The 13,219-nt window shown below is 39.5% G+C and overlaps 1 protein-coding gene across 1 annotated transcript in view; it reads left to right on the top strand.

Annotated features, from left to right (window-relative positions):
- OTOG (otogelin) overlaps positions 1-2,307 on the top strand; it is a 90,871-nt gene extending 88,564 nt beyond the window's left edge. Inside the window, exon 56 of the mRNA XM_068194056.1 lies at positions 742-2,307. Within this exon, the coding sequence (XP_068050157.1) occupies positions 742-942 (201 nt within the window). The 3' untranslated portion in view covers positions 943-2,307. The remainder of the gene's footprint in view (positions 1-741) is intronic.
- The last annotated feature ends 10,912 nt before the right edge of the window (positions 2,308-13,219 follow it).

Here is a 13,219-nt window from a genome sequence, read left to right as displayed (position 1 = left end):
AGGCTGAGAGCAGCAGCAAGGGTGCAGACAAATGTCTCGTATGAGATGTGTAAGAGCGCCTGGAAAAGCTGTAATAAAAGAGAGTAGGGAAACAGCTGTAGCCTCTAAAATGACTCCAAGAGTACATTTAGTAGAGTAAGCTGTTGAGGCGCCAGGAAATTTATTCTCAGTGTTTCATTGAACAGAAACACAAATCCTGACTATTACGTTTGAAAAAAATTATCAGGTTCTTAAGCCTATTTGTCTTACAGTCTATATTACACATTTGGTATGATTAGTAGTAATTCCCCTCAGCTTTCCAAAGTATTGGTTCTTTTATTCCTCCTCGCTGATACCCAGTATAGCAGCATTGCATCAGTGTGTCACTGAAATGAATACTGTAGGGAGTTGTGGACGGAACGTTTGGTGCTGTGTTCAAACTGAGATTGTTATGAATACTTTAAAATTCAAAACTGAAATTGCTTCTTTGTGTCTGTTAAAATAGTGAAAATCTGTTACTGAAACTGACAGAAAAGTCATAATTAACATCAGTAATATTGACATTGAGACCTATCTGGGCAGTGCACTTCAGAGGTCATTTCCAGATGTAGTGGGATTTCATAAAGGGGGTAGAGGAAATACATACACATTTCTCACTGCTTTGCTATTGGATTTGGGTGCCTAATGCCCTCAAAATTCCGTGAGAACCCCTAACTCTCCTACGGCTCCCATTTGTTGATTACTGCCTGTGTGTGTTGCCAGGTGAACATCGTTTCGTGTGATGGGAAGTGCCCCTCTGCCAGCATTTACAACTACAACATCAACACCTATGCCAGGTTCTGCAAGTGCTGCAGGGAGCTGGGGCTGCAGAGGAGGACTGTGCAGCTGTACTGCACCAGCAACTCAACCTGGGTCAGCTACTCCATCCAAGAGCCCACAGATTGCTCTTGCCAGTGGTCTTAAAAAAATGAAAGAAAACAGCAAGCCCAGCTGTTCACGGCATAATTTTATAGTAGTTTATCTATTAAAAATATAATAGCCAATCCTCTGAATTTCACCAGTTTACTGCAAAAGACCACAAATACATTTGGACTCTCCTAAATTTCTGAAAAGTGGCTTTGCAACATTTATATTGTGATTTGTCTTCATTTTCATTCACAGGGATTGTTTTAAGGGTTCTTGTGATACGTGCCAACATAAAAGGTGATTTACATTAGTGACATCTAAAGAGAAAGAGCACCATCTCTTTTGTTCTGGAAGGCTGATTCACTCTTTGTCAAGCCCCATTCCAGTTTTACATCATTGCCCGACTTACCTGGCAGCAGGTCACTGTTTTGACAGCATTGTAATTGTGCAAGTATGTTTACTGTCTATTAAGAAAAATTCTTTGGACAACATGAGAATAATTTTCAGTTTAAATCATATTCCTGTTGCTATGTAGAGCATATATAAGAAATTCAACGTAGGATTTATTTTTTTTTTTTAGTCAGGGAAATATTATTCATACTGATAACTGTATGTAATGATCCCTGTGAATCATTTCAGTTTTTCTAGTGTATTTTATATTGTAGTGAAAAGCATTATGGCAAGCATGTGTTTATGGAACAGATCTGCTGTCTTTAGGCTATCTAGATTAGCCATTAGTCACTTTATCTTTCTGCTAAACAATATGACATAAACTGAAAATACACAGATTTAAAAAATGAAAACCATTTTATATTCCTTTGTATAGATATAACTTTAATGAAACTTTCATCTTATGGAATGAACCATGCTTAAATTGTCTTTTTAGGAGATTGAACATTGTTTAACACTAATTTTAAAGATGTGAAAGTTCATTAGGAAAAAGAAAATGAGGATTATATGTATCTGCCTCAAAGAAAAACAAAACTGAAAATCTTTGTCACTTGTATAGTAGATGCAACTTCTTATGGTAAGTGCTTGAAATTCAAAATGTACAATTGTAAGGTTTGAAATTTCAAAAGCAATTTTTTTATGAATTTGAAAAATTAATTTTTTTTGTAATGAACTGATTTTTTTTCTTCCGTAAGCTGATGTTACTATTCTGTTCTTCTTTAACAAATGCCACTCATATCAAGCAAAAATTCAATATCTTTTGTTTTGTAGATTAAAATCATAGATAGCATGCAGTGATACACTTGAGATCTCAGTAAATAGATCTCAGCACCCCTCTTTGGAAGCTGCTTGTTTGCAGTAAATACAAAGAAAAATGCATTGTTAAAATCAATCATGTGAACATTTTTGATATTAATTTTGTATACTGTACATTTCATTCTTAAAATATCTAATAAACAACAGGAAGTCTTATTTTGTTACAATTAATTTTGCTATCATTGCTAGAGCAGCTTACTTCTATGTGATGAAACACACTATACTTACTAATATATTTCTTCAGTGGTGCACATGGGTAATTTCAGGCTTTACTGATATCACTAGTAGCACATCAAGGAGGAAGAATTGCTCATGGATTTTTAAAAATCTACATATTTTTCTGATTTCATCACAGTTCACCTTTAGTCTCAAAAATGCAAAATTCATCTATGTAATTTTGTTCAAAACAAAACTTGGAAAACGCTTGTTCATCAAACTGTAACAACGCAACTCTGACACTGTCAGACTGTTTGTCCTGGAAAACAGGGGGAAAATAATGTGAATTTCTGCACATTCCCTTTGCGTATTTTTTCTAAATGAACCTTCAGTTTGACTGCAATATGTGTGGACTGTGTTTTGAGTAATTGCTGTGTAGTGATGATCATCCTTCAGTACCTAGGGCCAAATGTGTCTTTAAGAACTACCTGTTGTTTGTGCAGTCCTTGCTCACTTTGCAGATGATGTTCCTTTTTCAAAGCTGTCTTCTAAATAGCAAGAAGGGATGGAATTTGGGAAAAGTCTGTCCTTTGGAAATCCAGTGGAAAAAAATGCTGTTTATAAGGCATTGAGCAGAGTTGAATCCTTGACGCCACTTGCTTAAAATTTATGCTTTGGCATTTTCAAAGGAGAAGTTCAACCATCCTTAGTTTACCAGCTGGCAGATGCCATCCTAGAGGGCTGGAATTAATAAGAGATGTTTTGCTCTCAGTTGAGATGATAGTTTTGTGAAGTGCCAAACCACCACCATGAGGGGCAGAACTAGAGCAGGAATTAGGCTAACCAACATTTTTCCCTTTGCTGCAGTGTGGTCCCTCCTCTTGCCACTTGAGCAGAGAGCTCGTTGTTTCTAGCAGCTCAAGGCAGTAACTCTGAGAAGCATTTGAGATCCAAACTTTCAGCTCTTGGTTGTAGAGAAAAGTTAGTGCGGGCAGAGAGTAGAAAGCTGACAGTAGTGTCTGGTAACCATAATCAAACCCTGCTGCTACTTCAGCAGTAAAATAATAAACATGGTGCTAAGTCCCTACTTCTCCTTTTGCAGACTTTAGGCTTATGCTGGGAGGAACAGGGGAAAGATCCAAACTGCCTCTGATGGGGCAGGGGAAGCTACTTTAATCCTGCCTCTGTGTTAAATTCCTTCACACGTCCTCAGCCTATCTGTGTCTGTTCAAAGTCACCCAGGCCCTTACCTTGTATTTACCTTACACTGCATTTGCACAAAGCAGCTCAGCTGGAAAAAGATGTGCCCTCTTTGTACTTCCACATCTTTGGAAGCCAAAGGGACTTCCATGTGGGTTTCATCTGGCCCTTCCATGCTGGAGGTACTTGGGCTGTAACTATGACTGAGTCCTAAAACAATTTTATTTTCTTTTTATTAAGTCCTTTGCTTGAAACTGACCTGCTTGAAACTGAGGCTTCTTAACATTTCTTTGAAAGTCTCAGAACTTTATTCCACCCCAATAACCTTGGTCTCCTTACATGTGTTTGCATGCATGGAGTTTCTTCACATAACTGATTCCTAATGGAAGGGAAGCATTACAGGCTTGTGTTCCGTTAAATCTAGCAATTAAAACCTTCCTAATTCTAGGTGGTTTTCCATCTTTGAATAAAATGTTTAGTATTTGAGTATGGAAACATTGGTTGGTTGTTACAGTGCTGATTGCCCATTTTCATCTGATTTAAAAAACATTTTATTTGCATTACCTCAAGCAAGCTTACCCAGCCTTGATTCACATGAAAAGATGAGATTTGGCAGCTGGACTCCTGAATATTATGGATATTGGCCCTTGAGAAAGTCCTTTAAGACGAAATATAATGATATCAGTTGTGTTTTCTAAATGCTCACTCTCTGGGGTTATTAGTACATGAACTGGACTCAGGTTAATAGCCTCTTGAGTAATGCTTCCTCTAATTAGTGATAGGAGTGCCTGATGGTTTGGTAAATTAATCTGAGGTATTGGCATCTGCTGGGCTGCAGTTTAATGTGAACTATTAGTCACAAGTAAAATAACTTACACCCCCTCAGACAGCTCTCAAGTATGCAGCCCATGAAGTCAGACCAAAATCATTCAAAAAATTTTGCCCTCACTCTTATCTCTGCCCACACCACCATCTCTCTTCCCCATACAAGTGGCTAGCTATGAATAATTAAAACGAGGTAACAGCTGCTATGCAGATGGTGATTTTTTTGGAAAAATCCCCTCTTAGTGTGATGAAGACATCTAACCTCTTTAGAAATAGTACCTGACAGACTGCCACCCCCTCAGATCTGCTTTCTGCACAGATTTCTGACCAAGGCTTTGATCATGTCACCTCACATCAGCTGTTTATTACATAGATATCTGAATTAACTCAGGTGTCCAGGCTTCATCCATCACCAAAGAGAGCTACATCCAGAGAGTGACTCAACCCTAAAATAAGTGTCCAAGATTGATATGGTGATTTATCCTCCAGATGTACCATCTTTCCTCTTCGCTGTGGAGAGAACCCAGACGGTAAAATATGGTTAGGTAATTCATTTTTGGACTATTAAAATTAGCTGGAATTAAACTCACCTTTAATGGTTACAGATATCTCAACAGAATCAAAAATCAGCTATGCTGATAGTGATTATCATAGTGATATCTTATCTGACCACCTCATATGAGGCGATTAATGGTAATATTTGATTTGCATGAAGCTAATCTGATTGTCATTTTTCTTGTTTGGTGCTTCCTGTATGTTTCCAAGTATATTTATTTCATATAACAGCTATAAAACTATCCCTGTATCTGTAGAGCTGAAGACAGACATCGTCATCAGCCAATCCTACAAGATGGAAAAGCACAGCTGAACTTGCAAAGATGTTGTGTTTATTTCCATGACAATGCTTTCTATTAGCTGGAAAAGATCTACAAGGTGAGTGAATTTTAACATATTTCTATTGTATAGTCCTTTTATTGTTGCCAGTGCTTGAGATCTGCAGGTGGTTTGTGATCTTGCTTTCTCAGCTTTTGGCTTTCAAGATATTTAAGGTAATGTGATTCTTCAGAAAATAGTGAAAACCCTATAGGAAATATAAATATATGCTTATTGTGTCTGCTTAAGACAACTTCGAATGAAAAACAAAACAAAACACCCCACCATGTTTGGTTAAAATCCCTAAAATGTTAAAAATGGTTTTCTGGCAACTTCCTTATTTTCAAATATTTAGTTGAAATACCAGTATCTTAGATCCTGACTCTCATCCTTTTCATTTTTGCTCTGGAAAAGGAGTAGAAAGGAGATGAGGGATCATGTTTTTAATGAAAATATTTAGGAGTTTTTCCCTTTAGACTGGACTGGCCAGCCCAATTATCATGAAATTGTTGCATAGAGGAAAGTGGGAGTCAGTACCTAAGGGAGCCTCTTGGGATTTTCAGCATTAGAGGTGGGAAAAAAAGTTCCTCCCTTGATAATGAAGGGACTTGCTCTGTGGTTACTGATGACAATGGGCTTGAGTGCAGCCCTTGTGTGTGATTACTGAAGGCAATAGAAGTTTCTCTCCTATCTTATTCATGTGTCATAAGGCTAAAGAAGAAGTGTGGGGCCTTCAGGTAGCTCTAATAATGAGAGTCTTGTAATTACCTGTAATTGACATGAAATGAAAATTAATATAACTTAGTACCCTATAAATGCTGTATTTAAGCTGATCTCTGGAAGGAAATTTACAGCATTTGCACATTTTTTTGTTGGCTTCAAGTCTGAAACACGGGGGGAAGGGAAGGTATCATTTTTAGGCTTTAGATTTGGCCATATTGTAGCACTTCCAAATCTTCTGTCAACACTGGCGTGATGTTGCATTCATTTAAAAATGCACGACCTTTTAAAATATCCATCTGTTATATAAATAAAAATAATGCAGCCCTATATTTTTAAGGTATGCTAATCCTGCATGGCCATGGTCTAATTATCAAATGATTTCATGCTACCCTGGTGGCAGGCAACATCCAGACCGCTGAACACTTGCTATGGATCTCTCATTAAATCCCTCTTGCACAGTTTTATTCATAAATTTACCATGGCTTTTAAAACAAAATAGTTTGATGCTTATACAGCAATATCAAGTAAGAGCAGTATGTTTCCAGAATGCAGCAACATTTTTCAGATGCTCCACTTCATGCATGACTGAGTAATGGGTGGCAAACTCTGTTATTGCTGCCTTTTACCTTGAGTGGAAGCCTTGCTGCTGGTGGGGAGAGCATGTAGGTTGTGCCCAGAGATGAGATACCCTGGGTGTCACCTTTGTGGAGCTTGGATATTCTGCTCTCTGCACCGCATTTCATTTTGATAATAGGTGCCCCAAGCTGGGTATCAGCATTCCCAATCCACACTCTGCTCCTCTTTGGCTAGGTTAGGAGCTAGCACAGAGATGCTGGGATGTTCATGGCTCTTGGCTTCTCTGATGTTCCTCCAGCACTATCCTGTGCCTGCTCCCAAGTAAAATACAGTGCCTCAGAGCTTTGGAAGCATGTCACGTTAACCTTAGAGAGCCAAAATGCAAGGAAATTTGTGGGTTTGTTGGTTACGTTGTTAATTTGACTTTGGAAAGGCTTGGAAATTACTTGGCGGAAGTGGGTAGTGGAAGTGTTTGCTTATTTCCATATGGCAATTTTTAACTTTTGAATTTAATGCAAATGGCTTATTCCCAAATGACCATATGATCAACTCCATTAACAATGGAATTATTAGAAACAGAACTAAAGTATTTGTGCAGATTTACCTTAGACTGCAGTTTACCCTAAACGATGTCATGCCATCTGTGCCAACTTTAGTGCCATCTGCTCTTTCACATGACAACTTTTGCAGCTTAACAAGAAATCTTCCTTCTGTCTTGTGGCTTGGAGTACTCTCGTAGTATCACTTTCCCTGGGCTTGCACCACCCCTCATTGTGTATTTTTTAAAGCAGTGTGAACCCCATAGCTCTATTTCCCTTGATCTCTCTAAGCACTGCTGGGCTGGAAATAAAGAGAATTGTTTCTACCTCTGCGTGAGGGTTGGTAGAGAGCCAGGTAGCTGGACACGAGTCGTGGGGGTGACAAAGAAGAGCCTGTGACCCACCAAGGATAGATCAAAGCACCCTCAGCAAATCTGCAAATGACACCAAGCTGAGTGGTGCGGTCAGCACACATGAAGGACAGGAGACCACCCAGAGGGATCCAGACAAGCTCGAGAAACTGGTCCATGGCAACCTCATGAGGTTTAACAAGACCAAGTGCTGGGGCTGCAGCTGGGTCAGGACAGCCCCTGGTACCAACACAGGCTGGGGATGAACAGATCCAGAGCAGCCCTGCCCGGAAGGATTTGGGGTGCTGTGGGTGAGAGGCTGGGAATGACCCAGCCATGGCACTCCCAGCCCCGAGAGCCAAACGCGTCCTGGGCTGCATCCAGAGCCCTGTGGGCAGCAGGGCAGGGAGGGAGGGGGTTCTGCCCCTCTGCTCTGCTCTGGTGAGAGCCCACCTGCAGAGCTGCATCAGCTCTGGGCTCCCAGCACAGGAAGGACAGGGACCTGTTGGGGTGAGTCCAGAGGAGGCCACCAAGATGATCAGAGGGATGGAGCACCTACAGGGAAAGGCTGAGAAATTTGTGTTTGTTCAGCCTGGAAGAGAGAAAGCTCTGAGATTTCCTAATTGTGTCCTTCCAGTACCTGAAGGGAGCCTACAAAACAGATGGAGAGGGACAAGAGAATTTAGTGACAGGACAAGGGGTAATGGCTTCAAACTGAAAGAAAGTAGGTCTAGATTAGATATTAGGACAAAAATTCTTTACTGTGAGGGTGGTGAGGCACTGGCACAGGCTGCCCAGAGAAGCTGTGGATGCCCCATCCCTGGAAGTGCTCAAGGCCAGGTGGGATAGAGCTCTGAGCAGCCTGGTCTAGTGGAAGGTGTCCCATAGCAGGGAGGTTGGAATGAGATTATCTCTTCCAACCCAAACCATTCTGTGATTCTGTGATTCACTGATGTACCAGTGTTCAGGTAGCTGGAGGCTGTCTGGGAAGGGGAGCACAGGGGGAGATGCCTCGTGACTGTGAATTTGGATTAGTTTCCTATCTTTGCTGCATTTTCTTCTCTTGCCTGATGAAAAGTTTACCACTTCCAGTACTTTCATATTCTAATTCATATCTCCTTGTATAGCTCAAAATATTTTATCAGCTTTTTATGTTTGCCCCAAACTGCTTCAAATAAGAATGAGAAAGTACCACAGGAGTGACTTCCATCAGTGTGCTACCAGCATCCCTGTCTTCCTGTTTAACAATTTTTTTTTCCTCTTCTCAGGCATAGCTTATTCTGATTTAAGTATTTGTAATAAGCTGGAAATTTCAGTGACTTGTGTGCTTACTCACCAAAGTATGTGACTTGCTCAGTGCTTACAGAACTTGTTTTTGTAACCAGGTCATTTGAAGTTCAAAGCAGTTGAAGATCTTTGCAGCAGTCTTTGAGATACTGCTGTTCTCTGTGCAAGAAAAGCCTTAGTCAGAGTAATTGAGAAATGTTTTTTTGAAGGTGGAATCTTTGGTAGCACACACTGCAAACTGAGGGAGGACAATGTCCATTACAAAAATTTCTGTCAAAATTATTTGGTTGTCTAAACTGTAAACTTCCAAAATAAGAATGTTTACAAGGGAGGCTTCTGGGTAAATTGTGTGGGAGGTGGGCTTCTGTCACCAGCTCTAGCAAATAGTAATATATGGAGGGTTAATGGATGTGCAGCTGAAATTTGTGTTACTTGCCCTCCCATAAATTAAGCACTTATGGCTACGTTAGCCTGGTACTTCCAATAAACAGGTAAATTAAAAGGCTCATGAAAACAGGGAAAATGAAAAATAAATTTCAATTTGATGTCTTGGTTGTACTTGAAGTTTATCTACACTATGTGTATTCCCTGTGCATATACATTATATACATATATAATGCATATATATGCATCCAATGGTATATGTGATACTAGTAGCCAAAAAACAGCACTCGGTGTTCACAAATGTTTTCTCTTTATACCTGTTCAATATTACATTTAAGCATCATTCATTTTATATATGAATGTTTGTGCAAATAGGTAAAATCAGATATTGATATCTAATAAGTGTAGTAATAGGTTATTTACTCAAAGCACTGGTTACTAATTGGATTTTCAGCTCACTGACCTTGTCACATCTCTGCTGGGTTCAAGATGTTAAGAATATTTTTCCAAATGGCCAAATCTCATATTTAAAATTCTAATGTATTTTACATAACATAAGAAGTTTTTAGTACCAGAAAAATTCCATTTTCCTCAGTCAAGTTTCAGGTTCCTAACCTGATTTTCTGGGCTTAATCCTCTTCCTGTTGAAATCAATAAGTACATTGTAATATAATGATTCACGTTCAAGGTTCAACCATAGAAAATTAAGGCTACATGCTGATTTTACTGCCATTGTAGAAAGATGATATCTTAAAATGTGTAAAAGCACAATAAACACTTTAACTCTTTCAGCCCTATGCTTTTTTTTCTCTTCAGAGAGTCTAAACACTTGAAAATGGATCTTTGTTTTAGACCTAGTGATGGCAAGGAGATAAAAGCTGAGAGATGCTATTTTGATAGGAATTTCTTCTGTGGTTTCAGATGCTTTGTAGTGGCACGGTCCCTTCTTTCCTTAACTAATGCATGTTAAGCAAGACTGAAAATGGAGCACATTTTATTGTTTTAACAGAAAGCAATATAATTAACACTATGGAATTGTTGAGCTTTGATTTGTTTAACTGTTTGAGAGACGTGGAGAAGCAGCCTCAGTCAGTCTGTCTTGCTGAAATGTGCTGGGAAGGTCTGGATGCCCTGTTGTCATTGAACAGCCCGGTGGCATCTTGTGTGCTCTGCACAGAGCTCCCCTGGTTAAGAGGGTCCTGTCAGATGCTGGTGAATCCAAAGGTGAATATTTCAAAATGGGCTCTGAGGTGTGCTTCAGGGTCTCCTCAAATGGCTCTTATGGAAGTTTTAAGTGGCACCTTTCCTATTTTGCTGCACCATGTGCATGAGATAACCACAAGGGTATCAAGGAAGGTGAAGGCTGCCCTTGGCTGCCCCAGTTGGAGTGTGAGGGCCCTGCTCCCTTGTGGATGTGCATGTGAGAAGCCTCTCCCACTGTTTTCCACCAGAGCTGTCTGTGAGTGTCATTAACATCCTGATGCTCCTTCCTGGGAATAAAAGTCATTATACATTCTATAGCTTCTGCTTCTTAAATATGAAACTGCCTGTTAATGGAACAAATGCACCTGCAGCATGGACTTCAGGCTCTTTGTCATCCCAGTTAACAAATGTTTTCTTCCTAATTCCAAAGTCTCTAGGAGAGGAAAAAAATTTAATCTCCATCTCTTCCCTTTCCTTACCCCAGAAGACTTTTTTAGGAAGTAAAACCCTTTCCATTAGGTTTCCAGTCTCATTCAGGCACAGTGATTTCCCCCCAGCTGCTGAAGTCTCATATCTCTTTCTGCCTTGGGTGGAGGACATGATATGTTCCTTGGTGAAATACAGCCTTTCCCCTTCCTGCAGGAGCTCGAGGACATTCTGTCCTCTCCCTGCTTTTGGGACCTTGTATGGAAATACAGTATCTGGAAATGGGAATCTGTGCCAGCTGTTTGGGGGGCCCTCTCTTGTACAGAGGGAAAGGGAAACTGAGACTGACAGAATGAGAGACGTAGGCTTTTTATAGCATGGAGGCTTGTGGAAAACAGTGGACTGATCAATGAATATTTCCAGCACAAGTGGAAATATGTATTTTCACAAGTGCAGTATCCAGAAAAGCTTAGTCTGAGAATATGTAGTTAAAGTACAAATATTGTACAAAGACTGATTCCAATTAAAATGTATCCATTACAGTATAAGATACTACTTGTTTTCTGAATCATCTGGTCCACCATGAAAGGACTGCCAGATTGCAGATAGTTCCTCCCCATCGCCAGATGATGGTGTGTATCGAATCAGCAAGGATACATTTTTGGTTTTTTGAAAAACACTGGATGATCCCTGTTAGACCAGTGCAACTTACTTAAGGAGAAAAGGGCTTTAAAAGGTAAAAGGCAGAATAGATACAGCTTGGTCTCCTTGCAGATGTTCTGCTCTGGTGATAGAAGAATGGATTTGGCAGTTTTGGCAAGGGTGGTGGGTACAACTGCTCCAGGTCAGAAGATATTCCCTGTCCCATACTTCCCAGTGAAAAGGAAACTGTTCCAAAGCAATGCGAACAGGATTGGTGCCTCCCAGTGTCTTGGACTTCTCTACACGCTGTAGTGGAAAGCAGTGATGAGAAAAATTGAAGAATTTTTTCTAGCTCATGTGATACAAAAGAATGCTAGTATTCTTTAAAACAAATGTGGTTTGTTTTGTTGTTGGTTGCTTTTTTGGAGGTCTGGTTTGGTTTTGCTTTTGGTTTTGCTTGGGATTTTTTTAAGAGACCAAGAAATAGTCGGATCTACTGGTTACCAGATTGGTTTTTGTGATCTCTTGAGAGAGAAATTTGTATGCAGCTTACAGACACTACAGACAGCCTCAGACACTGGGAGGCAAGACTCTGTGATGACATAAAAACAAACTAACACTCTAACATCAGAGGCACAGCTGACACTTTATTTTCAACTATGCTTTCAAGTTCATAAGTTACTACTATGCCAGACAGCAAGGATTTGTGCTTTCTTCTTTGGCAGATAGTGATTCTGGCTTGTTTGGTATCATGGAAGGAAGATTGTTTCAATGTGCTGGTGTTGATACTTTGCTTTCTGGACCAAAGCAAATTGACTTATTTTTAGACTGGTTTTGATGTGGCTGTGGGCTGCCAGTACACTTCAGGAATTTGTGTTGCATAGTTTTCCCAGCAATATCTAACCCTTGACTCCTAGGAGTGTAATACAATATACATCCTAGATAAAAACATCACAGTGATAATAATGCAACCTGGAATCAGAGTGAAAGTTTTGGAACAAATGGAAATGCTTCCTAGAAAGATGCTACAGCTTGTACTCACAAAAGCTTTGATGAATTAATGTGTAGTGATATCCTTACTTTTATTAGGTAAGATCTTGAAACTGTGAAATGTATGCAAATAGCTCAAAGTTATGGCTAATGAGTATTATGAATGGAAGAGTGGCCTAAAAATTAAATACAGGATTATCTGGGTGTAGGAAGTGTTTGGCTGCACACAGGACAGTCAACGTTTTGCCAGATCACATTGTGGCACTGAACATGGAGGGTCACAAATACTTTTATCAGGGTAGCTTATGATTACAAATGTTGAAAACCACTTCAGACAGCTTTTTCCATTGGTAAGAAGCTGAGTAGGATTGTTTTGGGGTTTGCTTTATAGTTTGTTTTATAGTTTGTTTTTTTTGTCTCTTTGCTTGTTTGTTTCTTTAAAAAGAAGATGTCATTAATTTTTGTCTTGACAGCTGAAATCTAATTTTTAACTTTGAGGAGGATATAGCTAGTGTGCTTTCTGCATTTAAAAAATGTCTTCCTAAATCTATCCTGTGTTTGGCTGTCTGTTGGTATGAATAGATGAGATTTTAGCTGTCTTTAAAAAAATTATGAGACTGATTAATAGGCACACTAAGAGGGATGACTACGAAGAGATATGAATGTATATTCAATTTAGTATTTTTTGTTATTTGCATGGTATCTCTTATGGTTCAGGTTTTCAACTGGCATGTGTTTCCAGACCTTTTTATTGGCATCCAGTTACAAATGAAGAGCTGGAGAATGCATGAAATTTCCCCTCAAGTCCTATTTGATGTTAGACTGAAGGTACATATTTCAGTTGCACAAATGCATTTTTGATGTTAAAACAGAGAACTCTCTCTGGTGGGGTCC

The sequence above is a fragment of the Anomalospiza imberbis genome, chromosome 6, assembly GCF_031753505.1.
Source record: "Anomalospiza imberbis isolate Cuckoo-Finch-1a 21T00152 chromosome 6, ASM3175350v1, whole genome shotgun sequence".
NCBI classification, from domain to species: domain Eukaryota; kingdom Metazoa; phylum Chordata; class Aves; order Passeriformes; family Viduidae; genus Anomalospiza; species Anomalospiza imberbis.
The sequence above is the reverse complement of the archived record's forward strand: the minus strand, read 5'-3'. Positions and strand labels throughout refer to the sequence as shown.